At 39.0% G+C, this 21,802-nt stretch overlaps 1 protein-coding gene across 1 annotated transcript in view; it reads right to left on the bottom strand.

Annotated features, from left to right (window-relative positions):
* Positions 1-21,802, bottom strand: part of LRRC1 (leucine rich repeat containing 1) — a 70,325-nt gene that overhangs the window by 4,211 nt on the left and 44,312 nt on the right. The window contains exons 5-11 of the mRNA XM_054383601.1: positions 19,508-19,564; positions 17,597-17,660; positions 16,804-16,878; positions 14,957-15,101; positions 11,123-11,241; positions 10,079-10,162; positions 496-611 (exon numbers count right to left, since the gene is read on the bottom strand). Of these exons, the coding sequence (XP_054239576.1) occupies positions 496-611; positions 10,079-10,162; positions 11,123-11,241; positions 14,957-15,101; positions 16,804-16,878; positions 17,597-17,660; positions 19,508-19,564 (660 nt within the window). The remainder of the gene's footprint in view (positions 1-495; positions 612-10,078; positions 10,163-11,122; positions 11,242-14,956; positions 15,102-16,803; positions 16,879-17,596; positions 17,661-19,507; positions 19,565-21,802) is intronic.

The raw sequence follows: 21,802 nt of genomic DNA, 5'->3' as shown, positions 1-21,802 counted from the left end.
CCATTTGCTTTTTCTCTTACACACACACACCCCTCCACCCACTTAACTTCCTACTAAGCAACGGAACTGATTTGCTGGTTTATGCATTTTGATGTCTGAAGCATACAAACTAAGATGCACAAGAAGCCATAAGGTCAAAGTGGGATTGTTACTTGAACTGTACCAAGAGAAGACACTCAATACTAGTGTTCCGTAATGTTAAGGCTGGTAGTTTCAGCTGAAGCTGTACCAAATTGCCAAGATTCTCAATTTTAAGTCAGAAATATAAAAAAATCTAGAGGTTTTCCTTTTTAAAGGGAGGTCAAAGCAATCCAGAAAATGTACTCATGACAACACACAAATTATGCCACTTTGGGCCAAGAGGGAAGGCTATTTTGACAACTTCAAGACAAACACAAAAGTCTTACTTGCTTTTTTGTGACTTCAATATGTTTCATTGTTAGAAAGAATTAAATCAAACCAGCAAAATAATATGACAACACAAAAATTTCCTACCTGTTCCCAGCAACATCCAGGACATGAAGTTCGGTGGCTTGTGAAATTTCAGAGGGAATTCGAGATAATCTGTTGTCACGTACAGAAAAGACATTAAGACTGCAACATCCCCCAATCTAGATTAGAGAGCAGGGAAGAAAAAAAAAAAAGAAAGTCTGGTTTTGTTGCAGTATGATAGCATAAACAAAGGCATGCAGCACAGGTCACATAATATGTCATAGCGCATTCAAGTTTACAATGCCTGCCAGACACTTCACCCAAGTGTTAGCTTAAAATAAGTCTGACCTGGAGCAAGTTTGTTGTAGCAGTTTCTTGAACATCAGTATCAGTGAATAATATCTTTCAGTGTACAGTATCTTTCTAGAAATAAGTACATTTTAGAGCCTTCCATACCAGGAAGAGATCAGTAACCACACTTTGGAAACAACCCTCACAAAAAATACTAGCTGTAACTTTCAGCATTGTCTAGCTCTATGTTTTACACATGAATTCTTTCTTTCTTTATGGTAACTTTAGACATAAGCAAGTGCAATGGGGCTCTAGGCAAGGCAAAATGCTAAATACACCAATCATTTCCTAATGTTCCTTGAGTCCACAAAGAGTAACAAAGAAGTCACAAAAAGTAGAAGAATTTCAATACCAGCTTTAATGCCCTGGTTTATTAGAAGCATCTAATTTCAAGACAATTCCATATAAAACTGGTCAATTCAATTTAGTATCCCCTGTCTCTGTCAAGTTATTGAAATATAAGCATCTGTATTGCTCAGATAATTTTTGATTGCAAAAGATGTGATGTTTCAGTTTTACCCTTAAAACATCCTTACTGTACATCAAAGGTACATTTTCAGAAAAATAAACCCTCTTTGAATAAACAACCCCACATTCCACCTTTTTGATCCAGATGACAACTACTACTTCTATAATAAAGGAGACTACTAGTTTTAGCACCTTGAAGGCTGCTTCAAGTACCTCTTTGTTCCAATTCACAAAGGAAACTTACCTTTGTTTGCTTATAGAATTATTTTGATTGGAAAAAATCTTGAAGATCATCTAGTCTAACCATTAATCTAGTCCATGGCTAAACCTTGTCCTTAGGTGTCGTACCTACACATTTTTTAAATACTTCCAGAGATACTGACTCACCTACTTCCCTGGGCAGCCTGTTCCAGTGCTTTGCAACCCTCTGGTAAGAAATTTTTCCAAGTATCCAACCTAAACCTCCCGCGGTGCAACTTGAGGTCATTTCCTCTTGTCCTAGCACTTGTTACTTGGAGGAAAGAGACAGACATCCACCTTGCTACAATCTCCTCTCAGGTAGTTGTAGAGAGCAATAAGGTTTCCCCTGAGCCTCCTTTTCTCCAAGCGAAAGAACTCCACATCCCTCAGCTGCTCCTCAGAAGACTTGTACTCTAGATCTTTGACCAGTTTTGCTGTCCTTCTTCGGACACACTGCAGCACCTCAATGCCTTCCTCATAGCGAGGGGGTCCAAAATTATACACAGGATTTGAAGTGCAGCCTCACAGCACTGAGAACAGAGGGACAATCACTTCCCTGGTCTTGCATGTCAAACTATTTCTGCTACAAGCCAAGATGCTGACTTGTAGATTATATATAGCAATACCACAGAGAGCTTCAAAAAACACTTTTGTTTGTCTGCCACTTAAAAAACTCACCATGAGAATGGAAAAAATAGTTTCTTCTCTAACTCCAAGTATTAGAAGCAAAATATCCCAATGCCTTTTGAAGCTTTAAGATTAAAAGGTTTTAAAACCTAACTATAGACAGCAAAGCTACTGAAAGATCCTAGTTCAAAAATTAGAGGATGTCTATAGTCATACCTATGTAAAGAGGTTTTTTGGTCACATTATAGACAACACATCACTGTACTTTGGTCAGGAGTCCCCAGATTTGAGGTGAAATTATTTATGTGCTCTAGTTAACTGTCACTTCTCTCTTTGCAAAATCCTCAACTCAATCCAAACCCAAGCAAAAGCTTTTCTACTAAAGTAAAAATAATGTTGATTTAACCCACACTATTCACCAAGGAAAACCCTATTTTTTAAAGGATGCAATTGTGATTTAGAAAATAAAATGAAGAAATGGGCCATTTATACCTCTCACCTTCCTTTGTATCATAAATACATTTTAATGGAGAAAGCAGCAATCAGCTGCCCAAGGCTTCTGATTCACAACTATTTAAGTGCAACATTACAGCACAACATTCTCTTGACAAAACAAAACCTGAGATGGTTTGCCTTAAATCACTGCACTCTAATATGCAGCTATTTCACAACAGTTTAACTTTTCCCAGGTACGTATGTACAGTACGAGCAGCAATCTCATTAGCCATTTTAGCTCGTAAATCAAAGCTCTTAGAAACCAGCACAACAACCATGAGCAAACATTTCTTAGAGCAATAATTCTGCTCTTCACAGATTCTTAAATAATGTTCCTTGACATATTCAAAGAATGCAGTGCCATACAGAAAAATAAACAATATTATACATATATATTTAAACATACACACACTAAGTGTCTAATTGGTGTATCTAACATGAGGAGCTGTGAAAAGCAAGAGGTACAATTAGTGAACATTGATGAGCTGGTGACTGATGCCCTAACTGTACACAGAGTGTTCATTTTTCCATGAATGAAGTTTGTGTTACTTGGTCTTGGAGCATGGAGATCCAAACCATATAGCCAAACAAAGTAAAGCCATGCAGCCCCGATGAGACCAAACTTCTATACTTTTGACAATGGAAAAATGCAGCAGTGGAACTGGCCAGCCTGAGTCATCATGCATTTAAAGCAGTTTAATGAAAGGAAACAGTAGAACTGTGGACTGAATACTTACAGGGTTATCAATTTACCTCACCCATTATTTTCCAAGAGGCTAACAATTAAGAAAATACAAGAGACATTCAATTTGGTTTTCTTTATCCATACTGGACAAGAGCATGCCAACAACTGGAGACAGAACATATATTCTTCTACTGCCAATGTGAGTTAGAATTCCTAAGTTATTTTAACTTCACTTATTTTAACTTTGTTCTATTAGTCAAAAGGCAGTTGCTCAAAGATAGTGAAGGCCTTTTTTAAAAACAGGTTAGTAAGGGAAAATAAGAGACAGATACTAAAATTTTTGTATGAAACTGTTTTTTTATAAAATGCAGGCAGCATTTAACAAGCAGAACTGCATGAGATATCACAGAGAAAGAAGACAAGCTGACAGTTAAAAAAACCCTTTTATCATTTCAAAAACAAATGGCACCCGTCCAGCAGTACAGAAAGACATCAGGTCCAATGCTTGAAGACCTAAACACAAAGCAGTGCCACTAAGGCACACAAACTAAATGGCATGCTGAAAGGAAAACATTGTTGTGACCACCATGAAGTAGTACAGTACCAGAACATCACTGGTTTGGCTGAGAGTCATTAACTGACAAAGAGCCATGCTTTCCAGGGGTTTGATCTCATGCTTACAACAGACTTTGCCAAACCACTGCATAGGCATCGGGTACACAGTTGAGACCACAAGCCCATTTAACAGTTAAGCACACAGTTCATTTCAAGCACAGACTTCAATTAATGGCGACAAGCATGTGCTTGGTTCTCAGCACACAAGTAACTGTTCCAAAGACTGGAAGCTTGAAGAAGACTTGGTGGTGTTCTGTAGTGAGCTAGACATCAAGAAAAGGTCTCAAATGAGTCGTGCTTGTCTAAGTCACACTCCTGACATGTATTTCATTCTAGCACTTTAATTTAAGGATTATCCACTAGTCTCTTGACACTACCGCCACAGAACAGTCAGACTAGACAAAAAAAAAAAAATTAAAAACAACAAAAAACACGCACAAAAAAAAACACACCACCACACAAACGGAACCCACACATCAGGCAGACAGTGAAGTGCTAATTTTGAGCTTGCTGATTTTATGATACTGTAAAGTCTAAACAAACCTGTTTTGTTGCAATAAGGTAGATTTGCCTTGGAGAATATCACTAGGACCCCTCTGGGTTCCACAGAAAATTCTACACTCATGAAGGATTTTTTTTTTAAATTTCTTTTTTGGTTCTATCTCAGTCTGAGGTTCATCTTTCTAACAGTCTCCCTGTTCTGGAGCAGTAAGATTTGAGTATACATAGAAAGGATGTCAGCTTGGCTACTAAAACTCTTGTCTAAGTTTTGGTCAAGACCAACATTCACCAGTTCAGCCTCCTGCTTTTTTGATATCCATATACGCGCTGCCAGTCCATCTTACACAGTCTTCCAGAACCGCAAGTTTATAACATCACTTCTTTGCTGATGCTTCTGATGACCTCTTTACCTCCACTGCAGATAGACTATGCAGATAGACCTGCATCAGTTGAGAGTGATCAGTTTTGATCACTCAACTGCTGCTACTCTATTACAACAACCTGCTGGCTGACATTTGATTTTTCTTGCTGATGATATCTTTGCAGCTTGCTTTCCTCTCTTGAGCACAGATGTCGGTAACAGTCATTCACCACCACAGACCAAATTTCACTGATGGTGCGTTATCACGTTGCTGGTGATCTAAACCCAAATTAAATGTGGAAAACTTGTAAGACCTTCAAGTTAGGTTAGCAGAATAACCTTTTAATTGCTCAAAAAACCTATGAATCAATTCGGCTGTCCTTTATCAGTGTGCATCATCCGCACGGATATAAGCAATGTAAAAAAAAAAACACAACATCATGACAAATGATCATTCTTCAGCGTGTGACTAGCTAAAGCTCTCAATAGCTGTCAGCATCAAAAAGTCTAAGTTAATGCATCTCTGATAAACATATTGGGAATTTAAACACAGTTCCTATTGTGTTGTAAAATCTTTTCCAGGGTGTCAGAAACAAAATTTTGTTTCAATTCAAAGTAATTAAGGTCAGAATTTTCTTTGGCATCCTATAATAGATTTTTTTTTTATTATTTCAAGCATAGATTACATTTGAAAGTAGAATAAACTGCCCAATTTGCTGTTGTTAGCCATTATGCAGTTATTATTAATTTTAAATTGGTCAGGAAAACCTTCAGAAAACTCACTTTAACACCCTCTGAACCACTGGTGAATACTACGGTAGGGGCACAGCAAGAAAGTTTCTCTAGCCTCTGACTCAAGACAAGTTTTCCTGCATTTTTCCTTAGGGCCTTTTTTTGCCTTTGAAACACACACACATTCTTTTACACCAATGCGGGAAGGGACAGGACATTAGTAGTTAAAACCAGGAATAACCAAGCAACACCAACTTGTTTAAAAAGAAAATAAAGGTGTTAAAAGTAGTTACTACAAAAAAAAAAAAAAAACACCAAACAAACAAAAAACACCAGCAAAACCCCTGCAGTTTTACCTACTATAGTAGTAATTCTCACAATACACCTCAGAGCCAGGAAGGACACATTATGAGTTCTTTGCAGGTTGTAGAGACTCATTAACAAAAGCACATGAACTGGAAAACATTCCAAGGTGGTTATTTATCCAAGTGCCAAAATCAACACACCAGTTTCGCCAGCGTGTCAGTGCCAGGGTGGGATTTCAATACCAAAGAGTCACCAAGCAGGTCTTTCAAGTTTAAGGGGAAAAACATTTGTAACTATGAACAGGTTTAGACATTCTCTGTTCTTGTTGAAGTTTGTTTCACCACTCAGTTCAGTGAAAGAGGGATCCAGCTGCAAGATGAGATACTGAAGATGAAATCTGTCAGTGACTCAAGTCTTGGTCAGACATTCAGCTGTCCATGTTTTGCTTTCTATATCAGCATCAGATACAGAAGAACCTTTGAACCAGGAAACTTTAAAGGAGCATTTACATACAAGCTCCTCAATAACCTCGTTAAGAAATCTTGCAGCAAAGAGACTGGTTTTACAAGTGTGCACTGAGACAGTCTGGCAATTTTAATGGTTTGACAGGTTGACCCAAAATCCAATTCCAGTAAATCACTAGCAAAAAAATAATCCCCAAACCAAACAACCCCAAACTAACCACCAAAAAACTTCCACACCACCAGAAAAAGGCTACAACTCACACAGGTGATATTAAAGCAGGCATATTGTTTCTGTCATAGCTCTCTTTGCTACAGGAATAATTCTGGAGGTAAGGACATAAAACACCAAGCAGATATCTTCTCCCTACTAGAGTCCCAATTTTCTGTATGCCTATTACCTGACTATGTCTTTGTCCCTCTCCAAAAAAACCCAGTAAAAGCCAGTCCCACACTGATTTCTTAGAAGGAAGATCACCACAAATGCTCAGCTATTATAGCACTCTGTAAGGCAAAGAATGAATTAGTGGGAATGAAAAGAGGGAAAGGAAAAGAAAGGAAGACATTGAGAAAAAAAGTATCTGTAGTGTATAGTCCATTTCTGCATCTGAGACTGCTTCTGTGAAGGGTAGTACTACTACTGAGTGATGTGCAAAGGTCTGAGACCCCAGTCTTCACCATACTATCTCAAGAGATATTTTAAGCAACACATAGCAGACAAGGGCATTGAAAATGACTGCTGTTAGGAAGCTTATGCCTGGCTTTAAATACTAGTCAGTTTGAGATGAAAATAAATGGAATAGAAGATATACTTTCTCACACTCAAGCAGAACTTTCCAACAGCAAAAGGGTGACACATTTTTCAGTTTTCCTTAAGTGCTCTACCAATGCATTTTGTATTATTATTATTTGAAATTGGTAATGACAAGAAGAAAAATGTAAATGAAACATTTCAGCAAGACACCAATTTGCTCCTCTTCCCTGCCAATCAAAAGAGAAACTCAATTTTTTTGTTGTTGTTGTTTGCCATTATCAGCACCCCTGAAGCTGCTCCTGTGGATGCTGTGTAACAGCAAACAGTACTTGCTGTACCTATGCGCTCTGTTTATGCAGAACATTTTTTCATTTAGCACTATGAAACGTGACTCTTCACTGAAATTCCTCTGAATTTTAACTAGAAAACTTCTGCTACAGAAATGTTCATATCTGGTTTAAAGCAAAAAATAAATAAAGAAAAAAAAAACAAAGTAAAAAAAAAAAAAACAACAGACAAATCATGAGCAGAGAGCAGTAGATTTCTTTCTGCTTCTGAAATTAACATCTCAGCATTGTTGAAAGGTCGTCTAAACATTTTCAGGAAAAAGTGTTTTATTACACAACAAACTCAAGAAACTGAAATGTCTTGTTAGCTGCACAGTAGGTTCTGCAATATGTGCATATTAACAGTATTTTTGAGACAAATTATTTGATCAGTTGTTTGTGCATGTATTTGTTACCGCTATCAGCTTGGAATTCAAATCCACCAACATAGAGGGTAGATGTGACCCTTCAGTTGAAGAAGGACTGACTTCATTTATTAGCAAAAAATACAAAAATTTTTAAAATCCAGAGAGCAAAAAAAAATATACTTGCATGATAACATTCTAGATACCTTATGTTAAACAATTTCTAAGTATTTTCTATAATGAGAATGATACCTAAGTGTGGAAATCTTTACAGAAAAAAAAAAAAAAAAAAATATTTCCAGTTCAAAGCAGCCAGTACCAGGGAGCTCTGTTTCCTCTGGTTCTCTGCCAAGCCCATTGGGAACCACCCTCCAAATCTATTTCTTGGACTTTCTACAACTTCCCACCTCACCTCACTCCAGATATCACTTTCCATTTCCTCATCACCTGCCTTATCAAAACACAGACTCATCCCTGACTTTATCCCACACCTTTAACAAGTTTCCCCTTCCCTCTGTCATGTTCACTAATGTTCACCACATGTGTTCTTCCTCTTCACTTCAGTCTTGGATATCCCCAGCTCCTTTACCAACTGGGCAACAATTTCCATCTCTGAAATCCATTTCTACTTCCATGTCTCCAGGTTCATGTTCAGTATCAATCCCTTTATTGTTCTGCATCAAGCCCTTGACTGTTACTCCCCACAAACATAGCCACATAGCTGAGCCTTATCCTCTCATCTGCTCCTGTTCCTTCCAAGCCACAAGCACTACCTCCAATACCATGAACTTCATTAACTATGAAAAGTGGTTATACATTATGTAAGCCATTAACAGCCGGTCTGGAAATAAAGCCTACCAGTAAAACCTTACACATTATAACAAACTCAGAAATTCTGCTTAAAGGTAGAATAGGCACAAAATTCTGCAAGTCTCAAGCACAGATAGTTCAGGACGCCTGAGTAATGCATTAAGTTCTTTGTAAAGACATGGAAAATTTTCTGCTGAATGAGCACAAGATCAAAACTGCCATCACATCCCAACCCAGAAACATAGTTTTCTCAAGGCCCTGCCTCTCTCTAGCATTTATGCAACCATCTGGATACACCCTCTGCAATGTACTGTTCAGAAGCAGCAGCACTTCTGCAGACCTAGAGGAGCTGTAGTACTCACATCTTCTTTTCCTTTCCCTCCCTCCCCTTCCCCCCTCATCAATCATGCACTTACAAGGCAATCTTTGAACAAGGAATAAGGGTTATCATGGAGCCCCATTTAAGTAACCAATCTGTGTCAGCTCATGTTTGGGTCACTGGAATTGTTGCTGCTACAGCAGCATCCTCTGCTCCTGCATGGTCTCTTCCTCATCTCCTTCCCAGACACATTACTCCCTCCTCACACCTCCTCCTCAAGCTGTCCAAGCTCCATAAGTAAGCAGCCCTGAGCGGAAGTATGTGCTGACTAGCCAGAGCTCATATTTCCCTCAACTCCCAGACATCAGCTGCCTCATAAGTATACACCCCTCCTGCTCCTGAAGTGGCTGAAAGTGGTGAACAAAAGCTACAATCTCAGAGTTACATGTAAGGAAAGACAGGAAAATTAAGGGAGAGAACTACTTGGACAAAAATTTGAGAAACTGCAGTGCAAACAGAACCAACTCACAGTCCCATGTTCCAACCACAGAATGCTGCTTCCCCTGATCTCTTCCCAGAATTTACTGCTGAACTAAACTTGTAAGGCTTTCATTATATTTAGTTTCACAACAGAAACTCTAGCCTCATTCCAATCCATAGTAGACAGCAGATCATAGCTGTAAGATCTGAGGTAGCTATGATCTTGGTCACATCAGGTCTGCATATTCAAAGGCAAAAGCGTTCTTGAGATCTCCAAAACAAGAAAGATTGTCAACAGTCTTTTAATCATTTTTCAGAATATGAAACCTTTCTTTTTCTATTGATCATAAGAGGTGAGAAAGAATTTGGCAATATTTTTATATTACATGCAGAAGAGGTGTATTGATGTTTAAATGCATTTACTAACAAAATTCCCAGTCTTCAAATAGTGCTAGACCTGACACCTGCAATGAGAATTACCAGTTACCAGCTAATTAGATCTAAGCCTTCTTGTTCAAGTTAAAAGGCATTTTGCATTTCCAAGCAAGCAAATCACCACAGCTGCTGTTCAGATATTGCTGCTCAGCTCTAATAGACAAGTTTCTGACTGTGATTAAGAAGAATGCAGTTTTGAACCACTGGGAAGAATGCCCAGTGGTTCAAAACTGCATGCTACTTCTCATAGACATTTGAAATCAGGAGTTTCCTGTTTGTATAATCATATCTTTGAGTTAATTGTATAAAACTTACTTCTTTGGGCAGAGATGTCAATTTGTTCCTGTCAGCGTTCAAATTGTTCAGCTTCTTTAGTTTTCCAATGCTCTTCGGCAATGACTACCAACAAAAACAAAGCAATGTGCAAACAGAATTTGTAAATTCACACAGTCCAAACAAAACTTATCTCACTTTAAAAACTAATTCATAGACTGATCTATTTTCAAAACAGGAGTGTAGTTAGCCCTCATTACTATAAGGCCTTCCAAAGAAGGTTTTATCTAGCACAAGAAATCTCCAGGAATGTCGGTTTCTATTACAGATTGACTCAGAGGTTATCTCTGTACTGATATGACAGATGCATGGTAGCTGTGTGACAGAAGCATATATGCAGAATGTCCATATTATCTAACTTTAGGCCCCCTAAATAGTTAATTGAGAGGCAAGCTTCAAACTTTGGTGCTAGGAACTGACCTCCGGACAGGTATCCTTCCAACAGGATTAACCAAGCACGAACCCCAACTTAAGAAATGCTGAAAACTAGTTTTCTATAAACACTTCAGCTCTCTAAGCATCAGTGTCCTACAAAGGTAATCTCAAAGTAATGGAAGGAAACACCTAATGACAGAAACTCTGAGATTTCAATTGATTACATATCATATTGAATACCTGGCTGGGGTAGCTCAGCAGAGCAAGGAACAGTAGCTCTGCAGTGTTCAAGGCAGTTCCAGCAAGTCTGATCTGGATAATGCACAGTGAAAACTGGCCACTACACAATGCAGCACAAGCTTCACATTAAAAACAAAGTAAATGACACCTGCACGCCAGCTGCTCTAATTCCCTTGCTGTTCACAAAAGATTCAATAGTAAATATAGTAATAATCCTCCTTTCCAAGGAGAATTACTACTACACAACTTGATCTTGGGCATTCATTTAACAGGTTAAAAATAAGATGCATTTAAAGGAAACTGGCTACATAACAGTGGTAACAGTGAGTAACCCTACAAGCTAAGTGATTCAGCACTTAAACAGCATGTCTTATTACCACCAGCCATGTGAGTTGTCATGATCATGCTTACCTGCAGTTGGTTTTCTGTTAGAACAAGCTCAGTAAGGCTTTCACAGTCTCCAATGGAATCTGTTAGTTGAATAAGTTTGTTCTGATCAACCTTCAAAATGGAGAGCCTCCTCAATTTTCCTGGAAAAAAAGAACATCACATTGGTTTAGCTTATTAGCTATTATTAGCCCTTCCATACTTACTATAATTGCCGAAAATCATTCTGCTGCAAAACATTTTGAAATCCTCTTTGCAAGTTTACAGCATCACTGAATTAATATGCAACATAAATATTCATATTCAATATTTAAGCATATTAAATTCTATTAAAGTTAGAGTCCAGAATGTATCCCATATAAATGTCAATGACATATAAAGGTCAAAGGCCTAAAAATGAGAGAAAAAAAAATTTTTCCCCTCAATTATACATTTTTTTTATTCATAGAGTGTTCATGTTCAGGAGATCACCTCTGCCTATTCAGCCATAATAAGAAAGCCTTGCACTGAAGTGACAGCTTAAACTCAAACAGGATCAAGGTATTGTCCTAATAGAGAACCTAGTTAGCCGGACAGGAAATCGAGGTTCATTTTTTAGAATAGAAATCAAAATTCTTTGAAGGTCGTCTACCTAAGAAGGACAAAATACTATTTCAGAGCAGAAAGATCACTCCGTTCTTCCTTGTGTAAGGAAGAATTTTTTTTTAAAACAAGGGTGGCGAAACACTGGCCAGAGAGGCAAAACACTCCATTCCCTGGAAACATTCAAGGTCAGGCTGGATTGGGCTCCAAGCAGCCTGATCTAGTTGAAGATGTCCCTGCTTATTGCGGGGGATGTTGAACTAGATGACCTTTAAGGGTGCCTACCAACCCAAATTATTTTATGATTCTGCTCCTTTCAGAGCATCAGAATGCTCTTTGGTGCAACGCAGAGCTGACCCAGGCAGAGCCCAAGACAGTTCGGGAGACATCACTAGCTGCTGACACCATCCCACCCATCTCCACACTTCAAAAAAAACTGTAAGTCTGGCACATCAATTTCACTGATGATGCTACAACAGGAAGATACAGCTGAGACACTAAGCTAGCAAGCTGAAGAGAAACTCAGGGTTCAGTGGGTTGAAGTGCAGAGCTCTGCACCTGGGCAGAGTGACCCTGTACAGGCTGGCAAGTAACAGGTTGGGCAATAGCCCTTCTGGAAAGGACCCAAGACTTATGGTGTGCACCAGGCTGAATGCGAACTGGCAATGCACTCACACTGGCTGAAACACATTAGGAGAATTACAGCCAGCAAATCAATGGAAGTTACTATATCTCAACCACTCAGCACCAGTGAGACACACTGGTAAACCCATGCTCATTTTTGTGTCCTGTCCTGTCCTGTCTGCCCCTCTTGACTCCCCAGTTCAAGAGAGATGCTGATAGGGGTTCTGTACAAACAAAAAGATGGCCAGAGGAAATGCAGGCTGAGGCTAAGAGAGGTGGCTTTGTTGACTCACACCAAGAGGCAGCCAAGGATGTATCAAGGAACAGCCCACAAGTACCTTGTGGGCTGGGGTCAGAGTGGCTGGAGAGCAGCCAGGTGGAAAGGGACCTGGGGGTACTGGTCGACAGCCGCCTGAACATGAGCCAGCAGTGTGCCCAGGTGGCCAAGAGAGCCAATGGCATCCTGGCCTGCATCAGGCATAGTGTGGCCAGCAGGAGCAGGGAGGTCATTGTACCCCTGTACACAGCACTGGTTAGGCCACACCTTGAGTACTGCGTCCAGTTCTGGGCCCCTCAGTTTAGGAAAGATGTTGAATTGCTGGAGCATGTCCAGAGAAGGGCAACGAGGCTGGTGAGAGGCCTTGAGCACAAGCCCTATGAGGAGAGGCTGAGGGAGCTTGGACTGTTTAGCCTGGAGAAGAGGAGGCTCAGGGGAGACCTCATTGCTGTCTACAACTACCTGAAGGGAGGTTGTAGCCAGGAGGGGGTTGGTCTCTTCTCCCAGGCAACCAGCACCAGAACAGGAGGACAGAGTCTCAAGCTGCGCCAGGGGAGGTTTAGGCTGGAGGTGAGGAGAAAGTTCTTCACAGAGAGAGTGGTTGGCCATTGGAATGGGCTGCCCAGGGAGGTGGTGGAGTCACCATCGCTGGAGGTGTTCAAGAGGGGATTGGACATGGCACTTGGTGCCATGGTTTAGATAGTCATGAGGTTTAGGGTGACAGGTTGGACTCGATGATCTTTGAGGTCTCTTCCAGCCTTCTTGATTCTATGATTCTATGATTCTACCCAAAGCACAGCTACAGAGATAACTGAGCCAAACTCTTCTTTGCAGTGGCAGGCAAGACAGCAATGGCCTCACACTGAAGGGTGGGTGGTCCTAGCTTTCTCACTAGGACGTGGTGCAGCACCAGGAAGTACTGTACCCACCTCCATTAGGGGCTTTAGAGATTTGGCAAGACACAGCCACTGTTGACCTGATTCATTGGTGTTGGTGAAAGCCTTGCTCTGAGGGCTTACAGATCAAACAAACTAATCAAAGGTTCAGTGATAAACTGAGTAAGCTGAGCTCTTCCCAGTAGCTTCTACAATGATCAGTGAGATCCATTTCAACCACACTACCAGATTTTTTCTATGTCATGTAACAAGTTCTAATGTTACCTAATTTTCAAAACACAAGTAAGCTATTATATTCATATAAGTAACAGTTTCTTTTGTCTTTAGAACAAAGTAACATTTACAAAATGTACATGCAAACTAGGCCTAGTCTAAAATGGCCTGGCTGCTCGCAATCACTTTCCCCAGCAAACATTCTCCATTTAACAGAATTCTTGAGAAGCAGCAGCTCCTCTTGTTCACCAGCTGGTGTTAGAGACAAACTCCTTTCTTTCAGACTGTGGGGCTATAGCCTTTCAGAACACACAGTTCCATTTCTGATGTACAACAACTGCATTCTCCAGCTTAGATTGCCAAAGGGCTGCTACACCTCTCTACCAAACATTTTAGCCAACTGTAGGACCCACAGTAGTTACCCTATTCCCTCAAGTTCCACTTCTAGAGAAACATTTATCCTTTCTTAGGCTTCTACAGCATAAGGAGGGAGAGGAAAGGTCTGTCCATTGTTTTCCATGTTTCACAAGTCCTCCCTCTCCTGCACCTTTATTTAAAAAAAGAAAAATAAAATCCTGGCAAGAAGGCACACTCTTGCAACATGCAACTCTCCAGAAAAACAGTTGGTGAGTATTAGCGAAACAATGCCTTGCTGACTCCTCACCACAGCTACTGCAGAGGTAAAAACATTTACCTTTAAAAAGGTGCAGGTAATGCTTCAGAAGGCATTCAATTATGAAACCACTTTTAAGGGGTCAGACAGAGCAAGGTTGTAGTTTGGCTACTCGAGGGTGAAAATTAATGGGCAGAAGCTGGAACAGTCTTCCACTGGATTCAGTTCAGGATTAATTATGTTGTCCAAGAAAAGACAATTACACTACCCTACTAAACTATGTCTTTTTTGTAGCAATACTGTCAGCCAGTTTTACCAAGTGACCTACAACTTGTCATAAGCTAGAATTTTACATTGTTAAAGAATTATGAAGGTGATATGAACACAGTATGAACAGAGGTTGTATTAACTTTTTTTTTTTTCCACTAGGTATCAAGTGAAGGGCAAAAAGGATTAGGAGGTAGTCATTATGCAAGCAATTAAAACGTGAAAATAATAGAGCTACACATTTCATGCTAAGCAAAAAAAAAAAAATAAAAGCTTAGACAAGCTCATCTCTTGCACAAAAAGACTTCAAAAGACTTGAAAACAAGCTACTTCCAATTTACGTTAGATTATATGGTTCTAAGTGATAGCATTCACCTTGTACTCACCAATGCCATCAGGTAAGATCTGAAGTAAATTCTGAGAAACAAGCAAGTCTGTTAAAGAAGTCAGACCACTAATTTCTTCAGGAAGGCATTCCAATTTATTTTCAGAAACATCCAGACAAAGCAGGTTTTTCAGGTTTCCTACTTCCTGTGATATAAGACAAAAATTTTAAGTCATGCCCAAACATGTAACAAAGTCATTTGAAAAATGTGCCAGAAAAAGAAACAGTTCTGTATGTGCTCTAAATTAGACATTCTTCATATGACCTCTAAATGCAAAGCAAAAAAAAAAAGTATACAATTACATTTTGTATGTAAGCCAACCAAGTAATCCAGTCACAGTTTTTTATTCTAATACTCAGACTAGCTTCAGTAGTCAGACAAGGTGTGCTGAGCACACCCAAGCAAGCACCAGCCAACGTTGCAGTTTTCCTCAAGCAAAGACTGCAAAGTAGTTTTTTTTTTTCAGAACTACAGATTATCAAGCTCCACATAATTAAAATCTGCCACTGCCAATTATCCCTGGGCAAATTAGGATTAGTTTCTCCTGGCTGATACAGCAAGATGTCATGACATCCAGAGATTTCATATCTTTACATCTCCCAACTGCAACAAATGTAGAAATAGGAATTGCTGTAGCAAGCATATTTGAAATACCAAGTTATACAGCCATGATCTACAATTATGTGATTAATTTTTTACAATGGTAATCCACGAATTAGCTTAAAAGTCTGAAAGAGAAATGCCTTTGTCCCTAAGTAGCCATCAAAGCACCCTCCAATTCCCCAAGTACACAGACACTCCTATACGGGCTCTAGAATACTTCTCATTTTAGTCATCCAGATCATCTTTCAGAGAACAGAATGGCTAGGGCAGAACTGTCCTTTGCCTTTATATGAAGTCAGCACACACTAGCAGCCATGATCCTAATTCACAAGATCCATTCTTTTAATATGAAGAATCTTTCATTAAGTACACATATAGCCCTTATCCCACAAGTTCATCTTTTGGACATTAGACAAAATACACAATAAGAGCCAGCTTCAAAAAACCAGCTGCTGAAGTCACACTTGTCCTTTTGTGAATAATTATCAGTGTTTAACTACATCTATTTAAAAATTATTCGGCCAAGCAAACAACAACAAAATCAACAAAGCCCACTAAACTGTAACTGATGTCAAAGTTACACTGTTGCCAATGAGATCAATACAGCAAATAACAGGAAAAAGAGGGGAAAGAAACCATCCCACATGTTGTGACAGTTCTTAAGAAAGGGAATTTAGAGTGCTGTAACCTTTAAATGCTAAGGCCTTTCATCCCATGGCTCATCTCAGTTGAGGGATTTGCCTCCATAAATCATAATTTATATCTATATTATTATTATATATCTATATCATTCATATATATAATTTATATGACAGTTCTATTATTGAACCTCCACCAACCACTATTTCAATGCAAGGAGATAACTGGAAAAAAAAAATTCATCCTCAAATCTGCCAAAACTGCAATTTAGATAGGGACGAAAGGTGAAGATGAATTCAAACAACTCTGATCATTGGAAAAAAGACTGAAAACAGAGGATGTGTCATCCTACAATATGAATAATGTCTCTATTAGAAACAACTCAGTTGTCAAAATGTTAAAAAGAAAATATCTGACAATGTACAATACCATGTACAATCCCTCGCAGAAGAACTTGAGAAAACCCTTACACATCCAAAACAAAAGTCAGGCAAAGTGAACAAACAAAACTATCCTATTTCAGATGACCCCCCTCTAGGTATGAACAAAAAAAGATTTTCTTTTAAAAGTATCTGCAAAGCAATATTAGTAGAGCTCTTCTTTACCTGAGGTATTTCGGCTAACTGGTTTCCATCCAGCCAGAGATCTTTAAGATTGAAAAGTGCACCAATTGTTTCTGGCTACAACATAAAAAGTAACAAAGTTAAGTAACATAGGAGCTTCAAGTGAAAACCAAATGGCCATCCCATAATTACAGTCTGAGTAAAACAATCCTTACCCCAAGCATCATTTTCAAGTACTATGCCTAAATGGGGCAAGAACGACTGTAAGCATTTCAGAAGTCCATCATACAAATTAATTGCTATAGCTTAACATGCTACCATACTTCACCTGACATGCACTAACAAACACTCTTCATCTATTGCAAATTCAACATTTGAGTCATCTTAAGGGAGATGCCATAGATTTTGGTAGACATATCTGCCACAATTAGTTAGACACTGAAACCCTTGACAGTATGCCTCAGCCCTTTCCCAAAGATTCCTACTCTCACCCTGGAAATAGCCAAGCTTCTATCTGTGCTGTGTCTGTGCTCAGCCCATTCAGCTGCCGACAGAAGCCTTGCAACTGCAAGTGCAAACAGAGTTTGTGCCTTTCCACAGAAAGTCTGCTGTGCTCTCATTTTCTAGAGATCAAAGACTGGTTTGGGGTAAAGTAATATTGTTCTGAACAAGACTAAGCAGATACGGGAAACACTGACTCAATGCCAAAATTCATCTGTACCTATAAAAAGACTCTCCTTTCATATATTTTCCTTTCTTCAGTTTTGGCAGTCCTACAACAAAAACAACGTGTAAAACAAGATCAACATGCACTGTCAGTGGCATGTTCTCTTACCAAGTGATAAAGTTCATTGTTTCCTAAATCAAGTTCTTCTAGTCGCTGCAGCTGGGCAAGTGATCTGTGAGATAAATCAAAACAAAACCACATCAGACTAAACCAGCAGAAGTCTTGTGTTATTTGAATGAACTTATTTTACTGGAACTTACATCAAATTACAATGTATTGCACACAGAGTTATTTTACTGGGCACAGACTATTTGCAGTAATATCTTACTGAAAAAATCATTTGGTTTGTCAGTGTAACTGTATGCCCTTAAACCTGGAAACTCAGTATAGGCAATCAAATCATTATTCTTTATTCTAACCATCAGTCCCTCAGGGTGGACAATGCCACATAGTTTAGTGTAGTTGGTTAGATTTCTTTTCAGGTGAAATTTAGAGTTAGGCAACTGAATAAAAATTCCTCATAGTGATCACGTGTAATAGTGTGACTCAAGACTATATAAATCCATCATTTATCACCTCATTTTGTTCTATCCATTTCTGAAGTATTTCAGGTTGGATATGAGGATGCAAACAGAAAGAAGCCCAAGTGGATGTAAAAGAAGTTCTGTGATCATGAACAACCACAGAGAGCCATCCTTCAGTAGTCTGTTGTAGAGTTCTTGCCTACATTTAGCAAAGCCACAGTAGCATGAAAGCTAGAGACTTGTCAGCTACATTACTGACACTGAATTTTCCAGGAGAAATAAAATTGTCAGCATCTATCATAGCTTCATTCTGATACCACGTGGCAAAACCTGGTTAGCGATTTGTATATTGTGACCACTGACAGTTAAAGTGATTTGTGGCTCACAGCTATAAACAGCCACAATGGAGGCATTGGGTAGATTGACACAAGAGAAAAGGACCCCCAGGTGACTGGGGAAGAGATTCTGATTAAAATAGGTTAAATCTCTTACAGTATCTATGAGATTACAGAATCACAGAATGTTAGGTGCTGGAAGGGACCTTTATAGATCATCTAGTCCAACTTCCCTGCAGCAAGCAGAAGAGGAGACACCAAAACTTGTACAAGAAGCAGCCAGAAACTGCTGCCAAAAAGCAGCCAAAAAGGATTTAAAAAATATAACAACTATTCATCTTGCAAAAAAACACCCACTGGAATCATAGAAACATTTTGATTGGAAAAGCCTTTAAGACCATTTAGTCCAGCCATTGTATAATTCTACCAAATCTGGTCCTAACCCATATCCCTTAGCACCACATCCATGCCACTTTTAAGCACCTCCGAGGCTGGTGATTTAACCATCTCCCTGGGGAGCCTATTCCACTGTTTGAAAACTCTCACAGTGAAGAAGTTTCTTCTAATATCCAGTCTTAACTTCCCCTGGTGCAAGTTGAGGCCAGCAGGTCAAGAGAGGTGATTCTCCCCTGCTCTCAAGAGACTGCGCCTGGAATATTGTGTCCAGCTCTGGAACCTCCAACACAAGGTCATGGAACTGCTGGAGTAGGTCCAGAGTTTTGGTTACTTAGCCTTGAACACAAACACTTATTTAAATGCTACAAAATGGATAGATGCTCCGAACAGACACCTCTGAGATCCTATTACCTTACTTTCACAGTTACAAAATTTCAGCATAAGAATAACCCAAGCCACCACTCCCACTGCCAATGCAACTCGTTCAGTGCATGCAAGAAGAAATATTTAATGCTGCTGTATTTTATACAGAAGATTTTTACAGAGCAAAGCCATTCAATGCAGTCTACAGGCTCCTGCTACTAACCAAGTACAACTAGAAGTAACGGATGTAATTAAGTGCTGCTAAAACAAAGTTGTCTCTCATGCAGGTTGTTAATTGGCACTGAATGCTTTTTCTAGCTGTCATTCAGTTTCACATTAGCAAATTTTAAGAATAAGAACATTTTGAGTCAATATAATCAAACACATGTAATGTCACTTACTCGGGTAAATATGTCAGCAAATTTTCTCTAAGTTCCAGTGAAGCCAGGTTATAGAGACTGGAAAAAAAAATGCCAACCACATTTTAATGAGACCTTTTTATATTCCACCCTTCAGAAAAGTGTGTATTTACATAGTTTAAAACAAAATTGCCATGAACTGATTTCTTTGTTGCTTAAATTCAACCAGACCATCATGCAAAAGGCAGCATACAAAGACGGAAGTTTTTGCTTGTTTCTCTGTGATACTTCAGTACATTAAAGCTAGAAAATAAGAAGGTGAAACAAATTTCCAGTTGTTACAAGGTTAGTAGTTGCATGTTTCTGAACAGGTCTTAATACAGATATATTGCATTTACATACCTTTTCAGAATCTAGTGTGGGCTACCAAATTTACAGAGCATTAAGTAAACCCGTCACTGTTCTAACGACAGAGTGCTCATTACTGTAAGTGACATTATGCTTCTAAGCAGCTCACTTACTCCATATCCCAGGCTTTTACTAACATCACCATAGCAACATTCAGATTTTTTTTTCAGCGGTTTATTTATGACTAAATGGAACACAAGGAGTCAGGCATTATCCCAACACTATAATCGGCTCTAATCCTCCTGCATCCCAGGGAAAAATAAAAATCAGATATGGTAACTGCAAATAAGTAGTTTCCTACAGCAGAATGTGTTTTGTCCTGGTGAGCAGAGAAAGAGGGACAGTGTGATAAGGCTGAAATAAAATCTAGATTAAAAATGAAATTGCACTAAATTTGAAACATGTTAAATCCAAACCCAAAATGGTTTTGTCTGTACATCTTAGGAAAACAAACTCATTCATGTACTCAGACGACAAAACTAAAACTTGTTTTCATTTCAAACAATACCAACATATGGAATTACATAATCATTAGTTAACCCCAGTTAAGAAAAGCAATGAACAGCTGATAACGTGAAGAAAATTAAAAGAAAAACCTTCATATTGCGACTTCAATAGAGTTATCCAAGCAGGGAAAGCAACATAACTGATATAACGAGCCATTAAAGGGGAAAGAAGATTTTTCATGAATTGATTTTGGATGGCATCTGAAAAATACACTCTTATGTCAAGCATCTACTTTGTACTACATTCAGAAAACAGTAAATGAAATCTCACAGGAGTTCTGATTACAGTCTCAGCAGTCCTCTCTAGCTTTTGAAGTAAGTACATTTTACCCAAAGGGTTCTGTATTCCTTCAGAAAAAAAATACAGTTAAAACATGCCATATAGGTGAAGATATTTAAGTAGAAACCTATCACAAATTCAATTAAAAAATAAGCAAGTATAACTCAGCTACTGCCACTCAAGATCATTTGACAGAAACAAGGGAATAAGGAAGCCATCATTCAAATGATGTAAGACAAAACTCTCATATGAAAAAAAATAAAAAACACAGTCAAGATGAAACACTGTTTCCAACGTCCTCACAGAAACCAAACCAGTGGAGGTGGAAAGGGAAGGGGGGATGGAGAACCATTTCTCTCTGAGAGGAACATGAGTCTGCTTCTCACTCACATTACTTTTTTGTGACTGGCCACTGATTTTTTTTTTTAACAGGTTTTCTAGAAACCTATTCCAATCTTCTTTTGAATTTCACACTTTCTCTTCACACTTGTATTAGAGGAGGCCTACGATTCACTTCTATCAAGAGAACACAGAAAGGACGTACACCCTGTCAACCTGCCTGGTAATCCTTTGTTTACAGATCACCTTGCTTGGACATATCTCCCTACTCATCAGGTTAAAGCATAGAAGAGTAAAATAGTGCAATTTCTTAATTTCTCTTCTTACATCAGACACCACTTTGGCTGTAATTAAACAGAAATCTCTGTCAGCAAAATCACATTCAACAGCAAGAACTTGGGAACAACCATCTTAACTATCCTCCTCGTATCATTAAATTGGGGCCAGGCTAATGAATCAGCTCAGGAAATTGATCCTGCTTAAAAATAACTCAGTAAAAAGAGTAACACAGATCCCTAATCCAACACAGAATAAATCTCCTTAAACATCTGAGCCAGTACAGCTACCAAAAAGGTGCAAGGCAGGCATCTATACTGCCTAAGTCAGCAGTGCTATGAGGACTCACTGGGTAGCTGTGCCCTTGTGGGAACCCTCCAACTAGTGTCTTTGCATCCAACTCTGGACCATGCATTTTGGAGGTCTGACTGACACAGGCTGCAGCCCCAGGCTCAGCTTCTTCTTATGAGACTCAGCTGCCTACAGGATTACATTTTCATCTCTAATTACAGAGCTTTCTGGAGGAAA

This window comes from Indicator indicator, chromosome 9 (genome assembly GCF_027791375.1).
Source record: "Indicator indicator isolate 239-I01 chromosome 9, UM_Iind_1.1, whole genome shotgun sequence".
Taxonomy (NCBI): domain Eukaryota; kingdom Metazoa; phylum Chordata; class Aves; order Piciformes; family Indicatoridae; genus Indicator; species Indicator indicator.
This window is presented reverse-complemented; position numbering and strand designations above follow the sequence as displayed.